Source organism: Daphnia pulex, chromosome 2 (genome assembly GCF_021134715.1).
Source record: "Daphnia pulex isolate KAP4 chromosome 2, ASM2113471v1".
NCBI classification, from domain to species: domain Eukaryota; kingdom Metazoa; phylum Arthropoda; class Branchiopoda; order Diplostraca; family Daphniidae; genus Daphnia; species Daphnia pulex.
In genome coordinates this window covers 8,930,996-8,954,365 of record NC_060018.1, presented here as the reverse complement: position 1 = coordinate 8,954,365, position 23,370 = coordinate 8,930,996, and the positions used below count along the sequence as shown (strand labels likewise).

Genomic DNA, 23,370 nt, shown 5'->3' with positions numbered 1-23,370 from the left:
AAGAAAACTGATTTTGCTTTTTTCAATGAATCCGGTTTTATAGAAAAGTTGGGCTTTACTAAGAGTATGGCCCTGGTAACACTCCTCTATCTATAGGATGTACGTCGCCCATCTTTTCAGCCGAGTGAGATATCTTAACCCGACGTCCATAGGATTGCCTATGTCTGTACTAATGTCGCGCTCTAAGACATGCAAATGGATTGCAATAAGATCTATACGGCTTGTTTACGTCCCTTCCTGATCTCTATCTCTTTTTAAAACCTTTACTAAAAAAGTTTTTTTATTTTCGGAATACTTGTTAGGGATTGTTTTGAAAATTGCTAGTTTTTTTTACTACATGTCCATCCTGTTATAGTCATCCGTGAAAATTTCTTTAACAGGCATCTCGTACTGTCTGCTTTTATTTGAATTTGACGGAAGGGATACTACGGTGTCCACCCTCCCCTCCAGAATGTTTCACCTTTTTCTCTTTTTCTTTTCATTCTTCCCTATCTTCACCCCTTCTTTCAATTGTTCCACCTTAAATACCACTCCCTTTCCGCGTGTGTTTGGGGCGTTATGCAACCAAGGAAGCTTAGTTATAAAAAAATAATGCGCAAATTCAGTTCAAATTTTAATATTGGGTCATATCTCCATTAAGTTCAATAACACGGGCCAATCTTTCAGGCATTGAGTCAATCAAGTTCTCCCAATAATTTCTCTGGTCAGCCATTTCATCCCAGCACTGATTTACCCAGTCCCACAATTCCTCTTCTGTGTCAGCTTCAATAGTCCTCATTCTGTTCACCATCCAACACCAAAAATTTTCAATGGGATTTAAGTCGGGGCTAAAAGCCGGCCACTAAATTTTCTTTATTCATTGACGATAGGCAGCTTCACCCGCAAACCAGTCTCGAATAATTATTTCAGTATGAGCAAGGCATCTTAAAAAATGGCAATCTCTATTTGTCATTGAAAAAAACCAGCTGTACAGTAATCATAATCTTACCCATTATGCATAAAAAACAGAAATTGCTGCTGGTTTTCAGGAAGCTCACGTTGGTTGGGATCTTCGTGATCTGGAAGTGGGAAAGTTTCTCTCGCGAATGGAACTAACTGATCAGTTAAAATATTCATGTAGGTGTGCATATTTAGCCTACCATAAATCCTGTGTATCACACCGGGGCCATGATACGTAACGCAACCCCAAACATTTAAGGTTTTACGAGTACTATACCTACTACGAGTAAGATTGCTCGGCTCATGGCGACCACCAGGCAGGTGATGAACCCACTGCGGCGGATAGCCGTCTGTTTAAAAAGTTTTTTCGTCAGACCAAATAATTTTTCTCCAAAATTCATTGGTGTAATGAATGTGCTCACGAGCGAATCGTAGGCGTTGTGCCTTGCGCACATCAGTCAAGTTATTTTTCTTTGCTGGACGCCGACCATAAATACCAGCATCACGCAGTCGGTCTCTTTGTCGGATATTTCCTAACATTAACTTGAAAACTTAAAATCTTTCAGACAGCTGTATTGTGCAACCTTTCTGGCTCCACGAATATTAAGCTACTGACAAACACTTCAGACATCAAGAACAGAACTCAGCAAAAAGGGGTAAGGGGAAAACATTATGCGCTCAATAGCCCAAGGGGTCTGACACGCTCAGACTTGTCTGGACCAAACAGTTGGGCTTCGACTCGTCTTTTCATGGTGCAAAGGACAATTCATTAAAACTTATTCTTGATGGGTCGGAATTCTCCGACACTCTTAAAGTGCTGAGAGAAATCTGGGGAACATCTGCATTTTCTCTCACTTCTTCCGCTCTATCAAAGGGGTTAACAATACCTTAAAAAATAATTATTAATTTTGCTATTAAAAACGAGATAACCGAATTAACCTACTTGCAACGATAATGGCCATATCTTCTTCAATAGTCGTTAAACGTGGCCGCCCCGAACGAGAACGCACTACTAATCCTTGTACTCCTTCAGTTTCATATCTGCGAAACCAAAGATTCACAGTTTGATACGACCGATCAAGAATTCTTCCGATGTGTCTTACGGACATGCCGGCTTGATGAAAACCAATGAATTATGGAATAAAAATGGACAAAGGAAGACCAGTATTAAACTCTCTATATACTAAAGCTATATAATGGTGGAAGACAAGTACCGGCTGCTAATTTTCCGCTAATTTTCCGGACTGAAATTCGAAATTGAAGAGGGAATCAGGAGGATAATTGGAGAAGTAGTAACAGAAATGGCTAGACAATTGATGGATGATGCAGGAAATAACCTCTGGCCAGAATTTCTGGAATTTCTCTTTCTGTCTGCCATCAATAACACCCCTAAATTCAAAGAGAGTGCCTTGCAAATGTTTGGATCTTTTCCTGGGATCTTTGGAAATCAACAGTCCCGATACCTAAATGTCATCAAACAGATTTTGGAACAATCAATGGCTGACTGGTCGAACCATCTAATACGCTATCAAGCTGTGAAGTCATGCTCAGCTTTCATACTACAGAATAGAAATGATGTTGATGTGCAACAACATTTTCAGGTAAATTTTTTTTGTCTTTTTGTATATGTTCAGACATTAAATTTTCCCATATTCCCAGGATTTAACTGCGGGAATGATCCAAATCGTTGCTAAAAATATTCAGAAACAAGAGGATCAAAGTTTGCTGAAGTACGTCGTGGTTCTGGCTGAAAACACACCTAAATTCTTTAGACTACATATCGAGCCATTGCTGCTGATGTGTACGCAAGAGGTGGCCAATAAACAATTACTGGAATCCTGGCGTCAGATGGCTCTTGAAGTTATGGTCACATTAGCAAAAACGGAACCGGTAGCTGCTGCCGCATTAACAGACGCCGCCATAAAGAAACGGATTGTGGTTGTGGAGTCTCGTCTCAATGTAAGTTAAATAAATTTATTTTGTATTATTGAAATAAGTTTTAATTTGAATGTTGTTTTCTTTGTTAGGTTGAGATTAACAGAAAATATGACGACAAATTCAATCAACAGAATCTTTACGCATTTCTTACGAAATACGTAAAAACGTCATTTTCAATTACCTCTCGTAAAGAAAAAGGCATATACCATGCTGTTTTGACCGTGTACGGTGAGGAGGGGCCACTTCACCTATTTCAACGTCTTAATTACATTTCATAAACTGTAGAGAGTATGTCAGAGGGTTTCACCTTTTATTGACACTGAACACATACACACACTTACACAAGCGTTTCACTGACAGGAAGAATGGAGTGGGAGAATAGAGAGGGAGGATGGAAAGGGAGAGTAGTGAGGGAGAATAGAGAGGGAGAATAGCAAGGGAGAATAGAGAGGGAGATTAGTAAGGGAGAATAGAGAGGGAGAATAGCAAGGGAGAATATAGAGGGAGAGTAGCTGCTACCGAACAGCAAGGGGAGGAGACCACGGAGTGGTCGACGACCGGCGGCTTGGCTGGCTAACGGACTGTCGGCTGGACTCTGCTTCCGGTGGCTGCTGGTTTCTGCTCTGCGATTGTTGCTGCTGCTGTCGATGCTACTACTCTGCTACTACTGATGCTACTGACTGCGAGGATGTCGTGGCTGCTGGGTTATATACCAGTAGCGTAGCCGGTGTAATTGGAGATGTCTCCAAATTGCACGGTGCTTGGGGAAAATTGGATGAAGGGAAAAGGTACCCCGAAAGGTTTGACAGGAGGGTAATAGGAATACGTATGGGTGATAATAAGGTGAGTGATGGGTCTGACTCGGCAGAGTCAGATATAGATTGGATAGATTGATTAACTGGTGGGGAAGCTGAGGTTGCTGAAAAGGGAAAGCGATGTAGGGGAAAGGATCAATAGTTTGAAATACATTACATAAACAAACTTTGTGTAAAAGGATATATGACATGGTAAGACTAAAGTTCTTTTTTGCAAATTATTCAAATAATCATTTTTTATTTGAATAATTTTTAGGAGTTTCCTACCGGGAGCAAATTTTGTGGATTTCCAAAAAATGATTGCAAAGGGATTATCTAAAATTGGCAACTACCATCCACAAGTGGTAGTCTTTGAACTGGCAGAAATTTTCCCGAATCTGATATGCGACATTACTCCAAAAAAACATTCTAGATGTTATACTTGCATACTTGAAGTACGCACCAATGGAAGTGGTAAGGAATTAATTAATTAATTACATAACTAATTAATTAATTTAAATAATAAATTTCCAAAACTGATTTCAGTTTTCGTGGAGGAGGAGAAGGCAGCAACGAAAATGGAGGCAAAAGTTAAAGCGCACATGAAGATGGCGTTAAAACTATTTCAAATAGGAGCGATTCCCAAATATTTCCCGCTTCTCCCCGAAGAAAAAAAAATAAAAATTTGTTAACGACGATGGATTATGGGAACATCGAAGAAGAGACGCTGCAGGAACTAAAAGGAATCATTACTCTTGCCGGAAACAAAATTAGAGACTTAATTCAGAAGTACATCGTTGTCACTCTGCTGTCGGTGATGTCACATCCGGAAGGAAAGGCATGATCGGCCGCCGCCGGATGTTTGGACTCCCTCCTCCGTCATAAGCCCGCCGATGAGCTGATAGCATTACAGCAAGATCGCTTTATCCAGGCCGAACATCACTGCTCTGGACGATCCAGGAAACGTTAACAATTAGGTTGGGCGCTGAACAAACTAATTGTGTAAAAAAGGACTATCTCCTAAAACTGTTGCTTTTTGGTGAGTCTAAAGTGGGCAAGTCTAGTCTGGTTCTCCGTTTGATCCAAGGAAAATTCTCAGAAAATCAGGAAAATACTGTTGCAGGTAAATAAAATGTCATCTCCCCTATACAATTTATATTTTTAATGTTGTCTTTTTTTTCAGAGAGTTTGAAGGCAAAGACAATCTGTCTTGATAATACAAATGTCCATTTTGAAATTTTGGAAATTGCTGGCCCCAATGGCTATCATGGGGATGTATGTTGGGATATATATTGCCTATCCCCAGTCGAAACCATTGTTTCAAATAATACTTGTGTGGGAGGTTTCCTTACCACTCCTACCAAAGTAAATCTGGTAACTGTCTCTGTTTTGAAATAACTGTCTCTGTTTTGAAATAACTGTCTCTGTTTTGAAACTCTAAATTGAAATTCATGGTTGTTGCTTCCATTTTTATCAAGCGATTTTCAGGAAGATTCAGAAGCTTGGTTTGTCTAAATTGTATTGGACCAACCCTAAAATACGTGGGCTTTGTAGGAAACTAATGTCTTTAAATTTATTGCCCCATCGTTTCATTAGAAGCTCCTTTAACAATCTTAAATCTCAAGCCCGAGGAGCTCTTACGATTGCTCTTTTTAATTATGTCGAAAAATTTTGGATCAAGCATTCAATTTGGAAACCCAAAATGTGGTCATCTTTCAATGTGACCATTAGAACTAATAGTCCTGTCGAGGGCTATCATGCTAGACTAAAAAGAATGGCGAAAAGACCCCATCTAAACCTATATCTACTGCTTGAACTCCTCTGGGTTGAAGCAGACCGAGTGCCTTTTACTTGCTTCCTTCTTGACAACCACGAATTAGGAACCTATAAAAAAACTCGCTTTCCGTCACGTCGTCATTATTTGCGCTATGGAAACATTTCGATCAAGGTTATTATGACTCTGTCGATTCACTCCACGACGACCTAATCGACTTTATATCCATTTACTACACCTATGCCCTTAACAACAATATTCGTTCAAAAAAAATTTATATTGTCTATGTCTAATGTAAATAAGCAATTAATACAAATAATATCAGTGGACCGGAATTGTTTACATTTAATAGGGCCGGAATGGAACCCATTCCGGCCGATCAGTAAAAAAAAATTGGGCCGGAACGGAAGGGCCGGAAAGACGTGGGCCGGTACGTCGGAAACCCGAAAAAATGTATGTTATTTCTAATCGTGCAATTGAAAAAAGAATAGAGGAACCAAAGGAAGGTTTTTTAATAAAAGAACAATTACTTAATTACTCTATTTACTAGAGAAAATAATTAATTTAATCCGGTTCTCGTTAACATCGCCATTTTGGCTTTATGAAAAAAAGATCGAAAAATATCGTCTTCTAGTTTCGTCTTTACTTAGTTTCGTCTGTGCTGCTTGATTCGTATGTGGTTGTTTTGCATGTTTTTAGCTGAAATTGCCATTCAATGTTAGAAAAATGGTTTTATCTAAGTTCGAAATACGTAAAGCTCGGTCGATGGTTGGAGAATCAAGGCAAACTGTAAGGGTTAGAGTGGCTTTCTCAACAAGCTTAACGGCCGATAACTTCGTCTTTAAAATAGCTTGCCATCGCGAAGTGCAAGCAGTTTTACACATAGTCTTTCTTGTCGCTTACAACAAGAGCCTATCAAGGGAGTATATCGTTAACTGCATCGTAATTCAAAACGCTTGAGCGTTTGATGGGGTATGTATAGATATAATATGCAATATTTACTAGAAATTATTTTCTAATTGTTTTGGTGCTGCAGATTGGTGTCATTACCAGCCATGGCTGGGGACCCAACCGGGAGACTTTACTCAACATAGCAGCATGAATTATCTTGAATGAATTACACCAACCCCCATATTGAAATGCCCCGTGCTGCTGCTGATGGTGGCCTTGATGCGGTTGCTGAAGCCCAAGTAGCCGTTGAAATGGCAAATATTGCTGCTGATGGTGGCCTTGGTGCTGCTGGTGAAGCCCAGGATGAAGTTGAAATGATCCATGTTGGTGCTGATGTTGGAGACCAAGTGGCCGGTGTTGGAAGGGTCCCTGCTCCTGCTCGTGTTAGAGGTATTGGTGCCCGTCTTGAAAAATGGCTCATGTTGGTGCTGATGGTGGAGACCAAGTTGCCGGTGTTGGTTCCTGTTGGTGGTAGAGGTAAAAAGGGTTAGAAATGAAGTTCTGTAATTTTAAATTAATTGGTTGCAATAGGTGGTCACCGTGGAAATGGAGGAAGACGAGTTGCCAATGGATGTGTAGAAAAAGGCCGTGGTTGTGGAGGTAGAGTTTAAGTCAACTCCTGTTCTGTGTAAGGAAAACCTAATAACACAAATTAAGGAAAAAGATAAATTAGTAGGAATAGGAATCCTTCAACTAAGCTATCTTTTAATTTCAGGTGTTTAATTTGCAAAATTATCTTCATCTTTTTTTCTTTTTGGCAACTCTTCTTTATTTATCTAATGCATCTTAATTTATTGAATGTCCTTTTTTTCAATAAAATCACTTAAAAAAATATTTGTCTTTAACAAAAATTCGGCTATAAAATAAATTAAATTATCAAATTTGTAGGAAAACAAAGTTATAAATATCAGGCACTGATGATCTTTAAAAATGGTGCCGCAACTTCGTTTCCCCTGCTCCTCTTCTCTTACTGCGTCATCGCGTATATCAACGTATACCACTCTTCTGAAGGACGCACAACTAGCGGTACAATTACTAACCAGGTTGTCCATTCCCCGCCCCGACCACCGAGTTTTAGTTACCCCCCAAGTTTATAGATGGCACGGAGCTTTTATACAAGAAAAACAAACAAGATTTGTTTACACACCAAAACATAAAGTCACTTTTTGCACTCGTAGGCTGATCCCTTCAATATATCTTATTTGTAAGCTTTTGAATTTATATTTTTAATTAGGACTCAAGGTTTATCTTGTGGTGAAATAATTCGAATTAATCCGTAAATTACTAAATTAGCCAACCCAGTACTATCTCCAGCTATTATGGTTGGTGCAGTCTGGAAGCAGGATAATCGCGGCAAAGGTAACATCATAAACTAAGTAATCAACTAATCAATCACAATTTTATTTCTCTTTTTCTTAAGGTATATATGTTGATCATGAAACAGCTGCAAGTGAGGAAGAAAATGAGGACAACTATGTGGAAGATGAAAGTTTGGGCAATTGGGCAGATTTGCCTGATTTGGTCATTGAAAGAATCTTTTCATATCTGAGTAATGAAAAGCGTTATTATGGATCTCTGGTGTGCAGAAGATGGTATCAGGCATTTCATCTGCCATATGTCTGGTCCACTTTTGTGCTAGAAGATCGGTAAACCAACACAAATCAATATATAGACTGTGCACAAAATTTTTTAATTAATTCATTTCTTTTTAGTGTTTTATCAAGAAGACGGTTTAACTACCATTTAGGCTGGCAATATACTTTAGACCACTACAGAGCTCAAATATTTTTGTACAAAACAGCCAAAAATATTCGAACCCTTATTTTTGCTCCCATGTTGAATTTCTTTAATCTCTTTGAGGTCATGAATATGCTCTCCCAATTCAGTGAAAGGTACCCAGGTTCCCTTGACAACATCCATACACTCAAGTTTACTTTCAACTGTGATATGGCGTTTCGGACGGAAAACGCCATTTACGGTACTGGTGGTCAGCTCTTGCAAGCACTTAAAAATCTTATGTCTTTTCTACCTGGCCTCACGAGCTTGGAATTGACCAATCTGCTGTTGGACAGTTCGGAAGCTCTCTATCTCTTGGACGATGTCTGTTACACTAGATGCCTCAATCTCCATTCACTGACACTTATCAATTGCACCAAAGTTCCTTGTCGTCTTCTTCACCCAGGCGCCTTCCTTCGACTGCATTCTCTCCGAATCAGTCCGCAAACATTAAGCTCCGATTTGCTTTGGCTCATAAGCTCTACAAAATTGAAACACTTACACATCATTCAGAACGCCTACACTGAATCTTGCTACAGCATCGAACCTAAAGCCTGGAGCGATTTGAATCGAAAGAATCCGGCAATAAGAGTCCACTTGAAATCAATGGGGAAAACTAAAAGAGAAATTGTCTGGCAGGAACGTGCCCCAGTATCATCCGTATTGTACAATTCCCGTTATTCTAAGGTAAATTTTTATTAATTAAAACAGATTAGTATATTGATTTATATTGTCACCATAAAAGGTGTCCATGTCAAGTATTCTGACCATCGTTGATCTCTACCGCGATCGACTGAAAGTTTATGGTCACCTGGGGCTTCCTCGATTCCATACGTCCAACAGCTTCCAGAATCGGATCGACATGTCCTTGATCACTCTTGTTCGGGAATGTCCAAATCTTAACACACTGGTAAACTCGTTCCATGTCTAATTGTCTATTTTTACCGAATGCTTGTAACGCATAATTTATTGTGTGCTACTAAACCCCCAGCATGTCATGGAAAAACTTGATTGCACGTTTTTTAAAAGTCATTCCAGACAGTATTTGTAGGTTTACCTAACTCCTTAGATGAGTGCGTGTTTGCATGGACGTTGTTATCTTGTCAGTAGGTAATAGTTTGATCAATTGAATTATGTACAGTGTCAATCGTTTTAATGAGAAAAAATTCCCACAGGTAATCCGCGAGAGGATTTCAACTGCGACATTGATCCTGTTGGTCAGCTCAGCCAATTGTCAACGCTTGCATCGTCTTTACGTTCGCCGTAACGCCTTGCTACTCCGCGCCGACTGGCCTCGTAGCCTCGAGTGGACCGAGGACTATTTCACCTGGTTAAAGACCACGTCAAGGAGCTACGAGTCTACACAGGTAGAAGTATCTCAAAAGCTCAAACAACCTGATTGGCAAGCCTTGAGCGATCAACAGTTCAAAATTTTGAAGGTTAATGTCGAAATTGATTCTATTTAACCCCTTCCCCCTTGAGTTGGGTTTCCTCAGTGTTTTTAGATGCCATACCTACCACATAACCTTTAATACGCACACAGACAAAAGAAAAACAAATTCTTGAGCTCAAGCCAATATTTTCCCCCGTGTAATAAAGATGTCAAATACATCGAATATCCACCTAGATCTAGAATTGGGTGAAAACAACTTGTACTGAATTTAGTATGTAACGTACGTTCGCATTTCTTTTTCGCTAGATTCAATCGTCATTGGAATATAAATGCGGTCCTTGATGAGGCAATGGGCGCAACGAGTGTGGAAACGTGTTCTGCACGAAATAAACGAGACACCCCCGAGGGCAGTTAATGTATGCACGCAGCCCGTTATTATATGACGGGTGTCTTTTTTTTTTTTTTTGTTCTTTCCCCCAAGACTGGTGGCAACTGGATTGCACCACGACAAAAAGCGGATAGAATAAGGCAACAAGCAGAACTAGCAGCAACTTTCACATCGAGAAACGAGGGCTAGGCCGTAGTGATTGGGTCATTGTGTTTCAGTCGTCCAGCGCCTTTCCTACCGAAAGGACCTCTCGTTTTCGTTGCGCATTCGTATTTTATTTGAACGCAAGTGTCGACCATGCAAACAACCCGAGCGGCGTTAACGGATATGGTGGAAACGCGGCCACAAAAGAAAGACATTGACGGTCTGTCCAACGGGGCAGCTGTCCAGATCTTTTCCGGTCTGAGTTGCATCACTCTGCAGGTACGTAGTATACAAAACAAAAATGGTATAGTGCCGCGTTGTCAACACCTGCGGGCCTACGCCCTTCCGGTAAATTTTCAACAGACCGTAGTTGTACGCCATTTAATATGCCCCGCAGGTATTTTTGTTGGTCAATTATCACGACGCGGACGAGAGCATCCAACACAACGGAAACACAATTTTCACACTTGCCGTTGGATCTTTTGGCTTCCTCGCTGGCATTTTCGGATGTTTTGCCAGTGGTTCCAGGAAATGGATCAAGTAAGAGGACACTACTCTCCTTTTCATCATAATGCCATTATAGTATATCAACTTGTTGTTTGGTTTTGACGGTTTTATTGTTTTAATTACGCAGCTACGCTTACCTGGTCACGTCCTTGGGGGTGGTAGGGTCTAGCGTGTTGTACTTCCTGGCAGGATATTGGGACTTCTACAACGCAGTCAAAGATTCTGGAAAATTGTATTACCTCACCGTAAACAATCGCACAGAGGCGATCCAACCGACGTTGCCTGTTGACGACGAGCTCCATTTTTGGTTGCGCGCCGGACTTTTCCTTTGCGTTATCGTCTTGGCGTTGTTCAGTTTGGCCGGCATGGCCGTCGTGGCCTCTTACCGTATCTGCAACGGCGGATGGACCAAGGTGATAGTGTTTTCCTTTTCTTTCTTAACTGGTCACCTCCACCCTACGTAACGGTTAAAACTCCAAATGCTTTGTATTCAGAAGGACGACTACAAGAGCCTGCTGGCCCAGCAAGAGTAATTCGTCACTTTCCAACCTGCCTATAGCTAGCCGAGGACGTGTCGCTGTTAGAGTGTCCTCAATTTATTGTTTCAGTTCAAAATGAATCTTTAGTTAAGCTTGATGCACGAGAGACCTTGTACATAGACAATAACGTAGTAGAATTGATAAACCCATTAAGTGCCCTTGTCATTCCGAGAATCTCATGTTCAATATACTTTGTCATACGATAGCAACAGAAATTCTTAAAGCCCGTGACCGTGTTAGTTGACCAGGAACAAACTCTCGCTTGATCGGATGACGTACCTAATAAGGTCCCCTCTTTCAAACAAAAAGAGTATTAAGGATATAGAGATCTAGCCCTCAGCTTTCCTTTTCGGACCGGTCCGAAAGTCGGTCTCAGCTAGAGAATGTTGCCTGGAGAGGAGGTAAATGTTTTTTAACGAGATGAGTTGTAACTTGTGGACTCGACAACAGCTGAAATGGTCGGCCGATAAAATTTTAAGTACATCGGTGTCGTTAACGTCCACGTGGGCTCATCGAATATTTCAATTCCGTAAATTTAACCTTGGCTTCCAAATTCAACGCCATTACCTTGAATGAATGACTGCCCATTTACCTATTTGATTGATGTGTTATCGACTCTGATTCACAAAAGCCCACGCTATTTGTCTTATGGCATTCCAAGGTTTTCACGAACTGCCATTAACGTTCGTATGCAAAAAAAAAAGAAAAACCTGAAATAACCAAAAAAGTAGAAAAAAGTTAAAACAACCATTATAAAATAACCGCCACTATGTGACATTACGTCAAAGTATAAAAAATTCTGTTTCGCTCGTTTCGCTTATTTCAGTATATTTAATTTTTTACGTAAGTGCGCGTTTCTTACAAGGAGATCATGTATCAAAAATTGCAATTCCTATCTCCCTATCCGATATTTTATTCTGCGACAAAGATGGAAGAAATGCCTTTGTATAAAATTCGGCAGATAGCCTATTTCGGTGACCAAACTAAACGCTCCTAATTCTACTTGTTGCGGTCAGCTTAATGATAGTCCATTTTCAATTTTAGCCTTTCTCTTATTTCAGAAATTTATTTTAGAATTCACTAATTTATTGTATAGCTTCCAAATTTATATTTTAATCATAGTGCGGTCTAAAAATCACAATTGAAGAACGTCTAGTTGAGCGGCTAGGGTAAGCGATCACATAAAAGATGAAGGAGAGGTTAGAAAGTATAGGTGAGAATTTATTTATTTTTTTGTTTTTTGTTTTAAGTTAAGCCAAGCAACTCAGAAAAAAATGTACGGCACATCGATTCATTCGTGGATTAAAGAGATCCATCAATGCATATGAATTGATTTTGACAGCACCGTGTTCGACTCCAGCTTGAGTTGTGATTGTCACTAAATGATACATGACGTGCGTAAGATGCATGCGGATAATTCACGGCACGCGGATGAATGAAATTTACAACAAGGTTGACGATCCATGACTTCAAGAAACTTAATTCCAAGTTTTAGAAAATACTGTTTTCTTTCAGATAAAGGGATTAATTAAACATAATTACAATTCGAAATAATCAAGGAAAAGAGGTAAAATTGCTATAATTCCAAATGATAGAGTCATGAATATAGAGAAATATTTTCTTAGAACTTTTATGGTTTTTGTTCAACCGTATTCAACCACTTTTTTTTTTAAATTGTAATACTGATTCCTTGTGAATTGCAGCTACATAGGACGTTCCGATTAATAAGTTTAATATCAATCACTTGGGGCCCCATCTAGGCAACCTTTCGAATACTAGAACCTTCGTTCTGGTCGTGGATAGAATAGTGATAGAATAGAATATGACCGAAACACACAGAAAAAAAAATAACTTTAGATAGCAGCCTTTTTTCCATCTTTAGTCTGAGAAATAATTTGAGTAAACCAAACTGGAATAGGAAGTTAAGGAAGATCGAGGAAGATACCGGTACTTTCTTCGGCTTTCTTGATTAGCGGCTAGTTGAAAAATAAAACTGCTTCTACCTCTAGTGCACACATTATTCCCGCTGTGCAAGATAGTTTATCGTTACTTTTGCTGGGCTCTGTAGCTATTAGCTGCATACATATTCTAGACTTATTGCCAGTTTCATTAGGAAAACCACGGGCTTGAGCGTCCAGCAGACAAATAGGTGCATTTTATTCCATCGCATTTCTATGGATATTGGATCCCGCAACAATAGCAACTAGCCTATATTCCGCACTGACAGCATCTTATTACTGGATGAAGTCATGCAAATCAATAAAAAAAAAGATACGGCACAATCGCATACAGGCTCAATAAATATATATATATTAGACTAAACGTGGTGCGACTAAAAAGTATACAACATTTTAGACGAGTATTTAGTACAGCGATATGCACCGTCACATCCTGTTTCATTTTTTCACACATGGAATAATAATCGGTATATTATGATCTACAGCAGAACCAGTTGAAAGTTGGTTCCGCCGCCCAGTCTCTTTTCGATTGGAACGCTGAAAATCACTGAATTACACAGCGCATAAAATGAATGAACGCAGTTAACCTAATGCTAAATTCTATAAATTCGAGTGGAGCGGACACTGGGACATGAACGGTAATAACAGTTTCGTGATTTATGTTATTCGAAAAATAACAGTGTTTCTAACTTTTCTTACATTAGCAAACTTTCTTTCCCTCTGAACTTCTTCTGAGTTTGAAACCGTTACTTGCGGTCGTTGAGTTAGTTCCTTATTTATTCTAGACATAGTGCTAGTTTTAAAGATCAACACGGGCTTCAAAGGAAAGGCTATTCTAAAAGTTATAAGGTACGCGGAATTATTCCCTGTATACCTGGAATCAAGCCCACTAGATAATTGACACTAGATAATTGACATTGCTGATAGCAATCTTAGTAGTCTTGTAACTATTGTTTACCCTACCGTCGCTGATACTCTAAATGTGCTTGCAACGCAAGTATATAATTTGAGCATTTGGTAATACGATAAAAGTCCTAATGCGTTACACAATGGTCGGCATTGTTCATTGAGCCAAATACAAGGATCTTGTGTGAAATAATAATAGGTAGTAGCTGTTGCAATTTCTTTCGTGCACTTTGGACTTTGCCTTGGAACTAATAAATTCGGAAAAACGGGGATCGTCCTGATTAAATTTAAGTTACACATTTTGAACACCCGAGGCGCTATCTACACATTTCGACGGAAAATACTGGCATCAGCTGAGCTGATGCGACAGACGTCTGCATGTTAGAAATCGGGACATCGGGTATCGGCACACGTGTATTGGGTGAGGCATGGGAAAATGAAAAATTACTAGATTGATATCGCCATTAAGTTAAAAGTTGTTTTTCAACACGTGGAAAATGGAATTACCCGATGCACAGAAAGAATTCATGGAAATTCTGCATCGAGCGAAGGATCCATCAGTAATAAATGGGTTTTTGAGTTGGGTTAAAGAGAACTGGTTTGCTGGTGACAACAATTTGAATATAGGTAAATATTATTCACTTCATAACTCCTGAAAAATTTGAATACCCAAAATTGTTTTGTATTTCCTAGGCAGCAATGAAACAGCAATTGTTGTTAACGGAGTTGAAGCTGACGAGCTTCTTGAAAACATTGCTACTGATCTAAGGCAGCTTCTTCCGATGGAAGCCCAACTACCATCAGAAACCATCATTTTCCCCAAAACTGGCCAAGTAAGGAACAATGTTAATAAATCTTTAGCTATATTTCCTATCATTGAGATGTTTCCTTTTATTCAGAATGCAGACTGTCATCCTGCTACAACATTAAATGTTGATGGTTTCCTTTACGATGATAGGCTAGTGGATGCCTTGTGTGATGAAGGAAAGCTACCCAAAAACTACTGCACATCGTGTGGTTCAAGGAATACAAAACCATTGAGTAAGGCTTAACTTTCTGTAGTTACCAAATGGACTTCTTCATAATTGGGTTTCCTATTGTTTGACAGCGTTCATTTCTCATTCTGCGTCACGAGACAACTTGGCCCATGCCTTCAGGAATCTCCTTCCTGATTTATCAGGAAAACATCTTTTGGATGTCGGTTCTCGTTTTGGGGCTGTCTTGTTTGGTGCATTCGCCTACTCACACGCCAGCAGGATCACCGGAGTGGAAATCAATCAACAACTTGCAGCTCTGTCACTGTCTATGGTTCAAAAATACAGCATGCAGGTGCGTTACATCTAGATAAAGTAAATCGCTCGCAACTAATCATTTTCCCTTTCCAGTCAAGGGTTGAAGTCTTCACGGGTGACATTCGCCAATTTCCGCATTTAGTTTCATCCGCGGACGTGGTGGTGATGCACAACGTGTTTGAATTTTTTGCTCCGCCGGAAGTGCAGCGTGATTTATGGCTGGCACTGCGACAACTCATCAAACGCGGCGCCCTCATCTTGACGTCGCCGTCGCTGGATCAAGCGCTTTCCACGCTCGACACAAACATCCAGCTGGACCAGTGGGTGGAGCTCCTGAGTCAGCCATCCAACATTGCATCATCATCCATGGATGACGACGACGACGACGACGACGACGACGATGAAGAGTCTGTGCCCGAAATGGATTTAGTACATTTGTACCGCGTGCTGTAATAAACCGGCAGACCGACAGATGGCTCATGGCTCTTGACTTTTGCTGCCTTGTAACAGTTGCAGGGCGCACAATCCACGGGGAGGACGAGCGGAGAGAGTACGGCTGGATGGAATGGAGGTGGAGAGACGTTGACCCACATACCATCAGCAAACGACTTTCGGCGCGCGCGCGCACACGGCCCTCTCTTCCGCCTAAAGAGAGCGAAAAGAAAGAAGAAAAAAAAACCAACCGATACACACACACACACACACTCGAGGAATCTGTGACGCTGCACGTTAGTGTGCTTTATCCGCGTCTCCGGATCTGGTCGATGTGAAAGCGATCGAGGCGCAAAACGACGAAATGCCGACCAAAAGGTCGGCAATGGAGGACGCGGCGTGAACGGTTAAAGGACACAACAACAGCAGCAACGTGTGTGTGTGTGGTGTGTGTGTCTGTGTGTGTGTGTGAGTGTAAGTGAGTGCGTCTGTGAGCACTTTAACCGTTTAAATCGAGTTCTGACGTCATCCCAACTCCTTTTGGTTTTCTTGAAGTAAGTGCAAGTTGGGGCAGTTGCTCTTTGGCGATAATGCCATCAGGGAGAGCTAGGGGTTTTTTAAAAATGTATTTAACCGCGACATTTGCACGTCTGTGGATGTCGGGGAGTTTTAGTGTAACGCACAAGAGTTGCCAAAACCGTTTTCTTGGGTTTGTGCTTTCGTCAGTCGGCAACGGCTACTAGTGTGTCAGACCTTATATTGATCGGTTTCTCGTCAGCCCACCATGGAGTTGTCAAGGTCGTCGGGTTGTTTTTGGGCACCCGAAATTCGTACTAGTCGGCTAATTCGATTTAAAATATTCACTCTTGTGAGTAGAGATACACACACACAACAACTTGCGTAATGATGAGGACCGTTTCGTTCAAAAGATGTTCCGTCTCCCTGGACGGCCAGAAGCCGCAACGTAGTAGCGTGTGTATGACTCACCTCGGCCAAAGGTCCGGGTGTGGTTGCGCACCTAACGTTCATATAATATTTAAAGGGAAAGAAAAAAGCAGAAAATGGGTTGCAACTTTTTCTTCTTTTTCCATTTCGCCCTTTTTTGTTGGGCGTGGATTTTCATCGCAATTTATTGATTGCTCCTTTTTTGTTTCTTCTTTTTGCTTTTCCTATCACTCACGGGGTCCCGTTGCCTTTTGGCCGTTTGTCTGGTTTTTGGATATGGAGGGCATTGGGATTCTATAATTAGTTCGCCGGGACACGGCGTCCTATTTGGCCATGTATAGCACGAGAGAGGTGCGCATATACAGAGGGACCCCCCCTCTGAAGGAAGAAGGATCGGAACAAGATTGGGAACAAGATTTGTGATTGGAACTTTATTGATCTTTTCCCCATAATGCGACCAAATGACATCTCTCCCACGCATACTCAGTTTCTTTCTTTTTCTCTTTCTCTTTTGCCCAAATTCAGCAGATTTTTCTCGATAGATCGAAAAGATGCCAGTGTTGACGTCATCATCGACTTCGTCACCGAGCCGGCGACTCGGAGGATCATACACGTCCTACAGCTCATCTTATGGCAGCGGGGGCGGCAGCTCTTCTTACTCGCGATCATCGTCAACGTTCAGCAGCAGCAGCAGCAGCGGGCGGACGTCCAGCTTGGACCGCTCACCTTATTCTTCGAGTTATGTCGCCAGCAGCTACAAATACACCAGTCCCTCGGTGTCGGTTACAAGAGATTATTCCGTGTCCTCCAGACCCCCCATATCGTCGACTCGAACCAGTTCTTCGCTGTACAGGTAAACTGAGCCTCGGTCACGACGTGTTGCTGCCTTCCGAGAATTCAAAGATCACATTACCGGACGGTTTAAAGTGAAAAACGAGAAATTCTCTCGACCTTATACGTAGTTGGCCTGGACGTTTTCACTTTCGTCCCGACATTCTCTTTCTTAATTTAAAAAGGACAAACATTCACTCCCCGAGTTCGTTAGAGAGACCTACTTCTTCTTGGGAGAGAAGGGGGTGTTGGGGGATATAATTAGAATAAATGCTCTTCTTCTACTCCCCCAAGACGTTCCTTTTTTTTAATATTATTACTCAAAAGAAAAGGATGGAGTTGTACAAATACCCCACTCGACTAGCGACTAATTTATATCGTCGCCCCTATTTAATTTGGCCCTTTTTGGAATTTCCTTTTTTTTATTTTTTATTTTTATGTTTGTAGTTCGTCGACACGGACGTCGCCCGCCCGCACTTACTTCTCGACGCGCAAATCCACTTCTGAAGATGGCGCCACCGGCTCTTCGCGCAATCGAGAAACTCAATCGGAAACGAGAGACTTGTCCAGCAGCAGCACGGCCAACAGCAATAATAATTACCTGAATGGCAACGTCAAAAGGTCGCGAGATTATTCGTCCAATTTCGTGCCGTCCTCGACTTTGTCGAAATATCGAACGGAACGGACCAGCGGCCTGGCTAATGGGTCGACGGTGCCGACACGGACCAGCAAATACTCGTCCGACAGAGACGCTGAAATACCCAAAATCGGCGATCGCATTCGCAATTTTCAGTCGTCGAAATCGGTGGGGGAAACGCCCGTTTTCAGGTCGCGCTTCCTCCGCTCGTCGCAGCCGCTGGACGACAAAAAAGAGGAGCAGCAAAACGCCGAGGAAGATGTCAGACCGACCGTGTCTGATTTGCGACGACGCTACGATCAAAATCGCAATCACGTGACTCCCGACAGGAGCCGGACATCGCCGGCGCCTTCTTCGTCATTTACCGGCAAACCACCGCCAATTGGCGGCTCGAAATCGAGCAGAACGACGACGACGGGCTACGGTTCAGATAGCGACGAATCTGTGGAACGTGACGGAGGAAGCACTCCAGTCAACCAGCGTTTGGCCGCCGTTGCTCCGTCCGCCCGCATTCAAAACAGCCCGACGCCTGACCGCATCGTCAACGGGGAGAGCAGCCGAGCCTCGCCAGCGCCCAGGACTGCGCCGGCAATCGCTAAAGATGTGGCCCTTCGATCATCTTCGCCATCAACGCTCTCGTCTTCATCGTCCGACGACAATCAGGTCATTTTATTTTCATCAAATTAAAAAAATGTGAGCGAATGAAGCCGGTAGATGGCCACTCGATCGATGTCGTCAGAATTCGTCAATGTTATTATGATTATGATTTCCTGTCGACTAGTCGTGACGTGTGGGTCGATAGGCTGCCGAAAATGTTTTTTTTTCTTCTTTAGAGTCAACTGGCTCCTACCGGCCACGTCCTTGCTGGTCACGTTTGATTTTAAATTTAAAACCGCCTTCCCCTGGCTGGCGTCAGCCAAACCGCTGGACTTTTTTGTTTGACTGCGCCCAAGGACTTTTTGATTTTTGTTTTCCAACTCCCGCCCGTCATCCGTCGTGACCCGATTCGAAGAGCACAACAAAAACGTGAAGGCCTCCTGGCCGCATTCAGACGCAGGAACTTTTGTGTTTCCTCCCCTCCTTTTCAACTTCCTTCCTCATTGATCTTGGGGCGATCGAATTACTTGCGTTCGCAGTTGAGGTGTTGTGTCCTCGCTGGCAGCTGCTTCCTTGGCCAGCCAGCGATACATTTAGATACATCTGTCTCCGTCCTTTTTTATTTTGAAAGGCTTGCACAGACACTGAAAGTGGCCAGCTAAAAATACGTAAGAACGTCCAGCCGCAGCAGCAGCAGCAGGAGCAGCTACGTAGACACAAAGTTGAATCAGTTCTTAATGGTCCTCCTCGTTGGCATTTTCCGGGATTGGAGGCGTGCCCGGATTCTCCGGCATCTGACAGATTTCACAAGTGAATGTTGAAGAAAAATGGAAAAGACGAGCCTGTTTCCAAATCTGTTAAACAGTTCCCCCTCACTTATTTCAGAAAAGACGCATCCGGAATTTACAACAAAAAAATGTCTAAGGCCAATTTCAGCCGCCGTGACCATGAAGAAACCGAGAAATAATAATAATAAAAAAGAAACAACGAATTTTTTTTTTTGTAAAAAGTTCCCGCCTTTCTATCACGATCGTGCAGATATAATGAGCGTTGCGCAATGCGAAGGAATGAGGTATTAGAGGAAAAACACGACTCTGCGACCTTTCTTCTATTCAAATTGTCCAATTTCAAACAGGATAATTTTTTTGATAATTTCCAAATTAGACTGTCGAAAAAGGAAGATGCTTCAACACGTCACGGGAGTAAACCGGACTTTGATATCGTCTCGTTTTTTATTTAATCTTTACCTGCGGCCCTTTTAAAAAATAAAAACCTTGAGCCAAAGATAAATGTTTTAAACCCCGTATAGAGTATAGACAAAGTTGTCTCAATCCGACGCTATCTGGTAGGGGCGAGGGGAAGAAAAACAATTTTTTTGGCATGGAGAAGAAGATAAAAAATGTGGCCTAGTCCGCTGAGAAAAGGAGTTTGAAGTGTGCGCGGAATTCGGATCAGGTGACCTTCTATTGTCGGGAACCCAACGGGACGAGGCCATTCGCCAATGGGAGAGAACGGTTAGACGGGGGGGCAAGGTAATCGGGTTGCGGCATCACGAACGAGGAAAAGGAGAAAGGAAGATGGTGGGGGGAGGGAGGAAACAAAATGGATTGGGAGCTGAATGGTGGTGGTGGGGGGGGGAGGGAGTCAAAAGTCCAGCCATAACTCAAAAAATAAGGAGCTGTAGAGAGACGAAAATCTGTCAGTGGCTGCTCGGATCTCTTGCCAGTCAGCTGAATTGTCTTTTGATTGAGAAAAACAATTGAGCGCCCACTCGATCCCATCGACTAGTAATAAGAACTTAGCTTCTGCCTGGACGTATTTAAATATCTATCTACGTGTGAATCGACTCTTCTATTCTTGATTGAACATTCCTTGTTTTTATTCGTCTTATTATATTCTCTGTGTGTGTGTTTAAGTGCGAAAACTGTCACGATGGTTACAATTTTGAACGCTTCCACCCTGGAATGGGTTCACAGTGGAGATGAGGAGTCCCGAGTGAAATCCAGTAACAAGTTGAACCATTTTCTCGGCGGTCGCCGCGAGACGCCTCTCTCACCGACGACTCTGTCGCGCAGCTTCTTGGCTCTTTTTAGGAAATACCAGTACACTTACCCTGTAACCGAAGTACCAGGAGTATGTTCAAACTAAAAAAAAAAAAATCTATTTTATTTCACTGGGGTCGATTCCCGGATTTTTTTTTTTATTTTTAACTTATTGATCACGTTTTATTGATTTTTTCTTTCTTCTTTCTTTCTTTTTTTAATATCAGGATGGAGGACATCTTCCGGCCATTCGATCTTCAGTTACCTCAGCAAAGTTGAGTGGAGCGAGAGGATCGAGGCACTCGATTTCGGATTCAGTCGATCAGACGTCAGAGACGTCGTCACCAAAATCGGCGCCTCGGTCACGCACCTGCAGTTCAAGCCAAGCCAAGACCACCACGTCTAACGAGAGTACAGGACTGGTTGGACTCAGAAATATTGGCAATACGGTATGTGCTCAGACTCGAGAATAAATTTCAGTTGCCACCAGACCCGTTTGACATTTTAAAATCGCCGTATTGATTTCCCCCTTTTTATTTTCTTTCTTTCTTTTCGGTTTTTCCAGTGTTTTATGAATTCGGTGCTGCAGTGCCTGAGCAACACTCGCTCTGTGCTTGAATACGTCATATCGAACGAGTACGCCAATCACATCAACACTTCCACGTCATCGATGAACGGAGCTCTCATCAAAGGTATTAAATTTCGTTTGGCTGATGATGCATTTTGATCGGGTTCCTTCTCCTTTCAACTGGTTTTCACCGGGTTTTTTTGTTTTATTGGAAATTTCCCAGCATTCGCCATCGTTTTAGCCGAATTGTGGAAGAAAGAAGATGACGATGACGACTCGTACTCATCCAGCGCTGTTAATCCGACTGCTCTAAAGAGCCAGGTATAACAAATAAGTCAAAAGATTTCCCCAATTATATATAGCTAAATTCCATGTTTGATTTTGTTTTTAGATTCAAAAATTTGCTCCCCGTTTCATGGGCTACAATCAACAAGACGCCCAGGAATTTCTCCGATATCTTTTGGAGGGTTTGCACGAAGATGTCAACCGAATTGCCGTCAAACCCCGCCCTCTCGAACATGACATTTCAGATGATTTGAGGTATTAAATTTGGTCTCTTTTCCTGGAGCCTGTCGACTTGTCATATGAACTGGCCAGAAAGTTCAAATTTTTCGAGTTGTCATCTTTTCTTTTGTTCGTTTGGTTGTTTGTGTTGACAGTGATTCGGAGAAGGCCGCGGAATCGTGGAAGCGTTACGTGAGGAGGGACGACTCGAAGATCGTGGACCTGTTTGTTGGCCAGCTCAAATCAACTTTACAGTGCACTGTCTGCGGTCACTGCAGCGTGACGTTTGATCCCTTTTGGGATCTCTCTCTGCCTATCCCGCCGTCCAGCAAATCCAACGTCAAGTTGCAGCACTGCCTCGATCTTTTCGGCAAGGAAGAAATACTCGACGGAGATGAAAAGCCCGTAAGGACCACACATTTAGACATTTCGATTCCCGCCTTTCATTTGTTGGGCTTGAGCAACTTCACCTATTTCTTTTTTACCATTTTACAGACGTGTTCCAAATGTCAAACTCGGCGCAAGTGCACCAAAAAGTTCACCATTCACAAGTTCCCTCAGATTCTTGTGCTCCGTAAGTTCTCCGCGACTTTTTCAAAGTTTTTCTTTTTTTTCCCGCCTGAATTTTTGATCAATTTGCATTGATTCATTCATTATTCAATTGTCCCGGCAGATTTGAAACGCTTCAGTCCCGGCGAGAGATTCCGCAAATTAGACGCCAGCGTCGATTTCCCGCTGACGGACCTGGACTTGTCTGCCTACACAAGTCCAGGCATCAAACCATCGCCTTGCAGCTACCAACTTTACGGAGTCATCAATCATTCGGGATCGGCCTATTCGGGACACTACACGGCCTCCTGCCGGCATCCATTCAGTGCGAATTGGCACGAATACAACGACTCTAGGTTCAGACGCGTCATTTTAAATTCGAAAATTTTTAAAAAATTAACAAATTCAATTGAAATATTCCAGGATATCGAACTTGACCGCCCAGCGGGTCGTTTCATCAGAGGCCTACCTATTGTTTTACGAATTGGAGTCGACGGAAGCCCGTTTATAGTTATTTACTACGCAAGAGAGAGAGAGAGAAGAAAAAGAAAGAAAGAATAAATCCCCGCCCACCTAATATCCCACACTTAACACCACACTATATAACATTTTTTGTTTTGTTTTTTTAGGAATCAATATTTTCTTTCAATTTTATTGATCATTTAATGATATGTACACATGCTTAGGCCAGAAACGCTGCATATTTGGTAAAAATAGTTCACCGTACCAGAAATATCATATTTTTTTCTGGGTGGATGCAATCCCCGAATCATTTCAAGAAAAGTTTAATTCGAATGTGTTCAGAATAAGAAGAAGAATTCAATCATTGCGAGCTAGTCAAAGAAAGAGGAGAAATTCTTGAAAAAGTTTTGTGACTTAAAACAAAAATAATAATAATAATTTCGAGGAAAATTGTTCAAACTTTTTTTGTGTGGGAAGAGCTATGAGATTTAAGAAAAAAAAGTA

The 23,370-nt window shown here is 41.8% G+C and overlaps 3 protein-coding genes and 1 long non-coding RNA gene across 11 annotated transcripts; 3 read left to right on the top strand and 1 right to left on the bottom strand.

The window, feature by feature from the left end:
- Positions 1-3,170: 3,170 nt before the first annotated feature.
- On the bottom strand, positions 3,171-7,408 carry LOC124209276. Of its 3 annotated transcripts, none has more exons than XR_006880856.1 (3): positions 6,936-7,390; positions 6,573-6,858; positions 3,171-4,618 (listed from the first exon to the last, which is right to left on the bottom strand). It is a non-coding gene; the product is annotated as an uncharacterized LOC124209276 (long non-coding RNA). The 3 variants fall into 3 exon arrangements; XR_006880857.1 differs by having other exon boundaries at positions 3,195-3,796; positions 6,936-7,365; XR_006880855.1 differs by lacking the exon at positions 3,171-4,618 and having other exon boundaries at positions 6,407-6,858; positions 6,936-7,408.
- A 59-nt stretch (positions 7,409-7,467) lies between these two features.
- LOC124209198 (F-box/LRR-repeat protein 21-like) lies at positions 7,468-11,348 on the top strand. 4 transcript variants are annotated; one of them, XM_046607115.1, is made up of 9 exons: positions 7,468-7,570; positions 7,631-7,755; positions 7,817-8,042; positions 8,109-8,859; positions 8,918-9,082; positions 9,348-10,376; positions 10,495-10,637; positions 10,732-11,017; positions 11,102-11,348. In XM_046607115.1, exons 2-6 carry the CDS (start codon positions 7,716-7,718, stop codon positions 9,636-9,638), a joined length of 1,473 nt encoding a protein of 490 aa, XP_046463071.1. In that variant the 5' UTR covers positions 7,468-7,570; positions 7,631-7,715; the 3' UTR covers positions 9,639-10,376; positions 10,495-10,637; positions 10,732-11,017; positions 11,102-11,348. The 4 variants fall into 4 exon arrangements, with proteins under 4 accessions (XP_046463071.1, XP_046463070.1, XP_046463086.1 ...); XM_046607114.1 differs by having other exon boundaries at positions 11,099-11,348; XM_046607121.1 differs by having other exon boundaries at positions 7,515-7,600; positions 7,690-7,755; positions 11,099-11,348.
- Positions 11,349-14,375: 3,027 nt separating this feature from the next.
- LOC124209223 lies at positions 14,376-15,989 on the top strand. Its single transcript, XM_046607142.1, has 6 exons — positions 14,376-14,634; positions 14,701-14,840; positions 14,907-15,048; positions 15,116-15,336; positions 15,393-15,748; positions 15,810-15,989. Exons 1-6 carry the CDS (start codon positions 14,505-14,507, stop codon positions 15,883-15,885), a joined length of 1,065 nt encoding a protein of 354 aa, XP_046463098.1. The 5' UTR covers positions 14,376-14,504; the 3' UTR covers positions 15,886-15,989.
- A 157-nt stretch (positions 15,990-16,146) lies between these two features.
- On the top strand, positions 16,147-23,118 carry LOC124209174 (ubiquitin carboxyl-terminal hydrolase 2-like). Of its 3 annotated transcripts, none has more exons than XM_046607085.1 (11): positions 16,147-16,285; positions 17,205-17,529; positions 17,955-18,807; positions 21,011-21,232; positions 21,349-21,475; positions 21,575-21,672; positions 21,743-21,891; positions 22,011-22,260; positions 22,351-22,429; positions 22,529-22,760; positions 22,828-23,118. In XM_046607085.1, the coding sequence occupies exons 2-11, from the start codon at positions 17,228-17,230 to the stop codon at positions 22,913-22,915; spliced, it is 2,400 nt and encodes a 799-aa protein (XP_046463041.1). In that variant the 5' UTR covers positions 16,147-16,285; positions 17,205-17,227; the 3' UTR covers positions 22,916-23,118. The 3 variants fall into 3 exon arrangements, with proteins under 3 accessions (XP_046463041.1, XP_046463033.1, XP_046463051.1); XM_046607077.1 differs by having other exon boundaries at positions 16,149-16,285; positions 17,202-17,529; positions 17,955-18,805; positions 21,006-21,232; XM_046607095.1 differs by having other exon boundaries at positions 16,149-16,285; positions 17,202-17,529.
- The last annotated feature ends 252 nt before the right edge of the window (positions 23,119-23,370 follow it).

Bases quoted from the DNA above. Each gene is read 5' to 3' on its own strand.
- LOC124209174 (XM_046607077.1), top strand. From the start codon at position 17,228: ATGCCAGTGTTGACGTCATCATCGACTTCGTCACCGAGCCGGCGACTC. The intron at 21,476-21,574 runs GTATTAAATTTC...GAAATTTCCCAG, and splicing joins GAACGGAGCTCTCATCAAAG to CATTCGCCATCGTTTTAGCC. The intron at 21,673-21,742 runs GTATAACAAATA...TTTTGTTTTTAG, and splicing joins CGACTGCTCTAAAGAGCCAG to ATTCAAAAATTTGCTCCCCG.
- LOC124209198 (XM_046607115.1), top strand. From the start codon at position 7,716: ATGGTTGGTGCAGTCTGGAAGCAGGATAATCGCGGCAAAG. The intron at 7,756-7,816 runs GTAACATCATAA...CTTTTTCTTAAG, and splicing joins GCAGGATAATCGCGGCAAAG to GTATATATGTTGATCATGAA. The intron at 8,043-8,108 runs GTAAACCAACAC...ATTTCTTTTTAG, and splicing joins ACTTTTGTGCTAGAAGATCG to TGTTTTATCAAGAAGACGGT.
- LOC124209223 (XM_046607142.1), top strand. From the start codon at position 14,505: ATGGAATTACCCGATGCACAGAAAGAATTCATGGAAATTCTGCATCGA. The intron at 14,635-14,700 runs GTAAATATTATT...TGTATTTCCTAG, and splicing joins TGACAACAATTTGAATATAG to GCAGCAATGAAACAGCAATT. The intron at 15,749-15,809 runs GTAATAAACCGG...GCCTTGTAACAG, and splicing joins GTACATTTGTACCGCGTGCT to TTGCAGGGCGCACAATCCAC.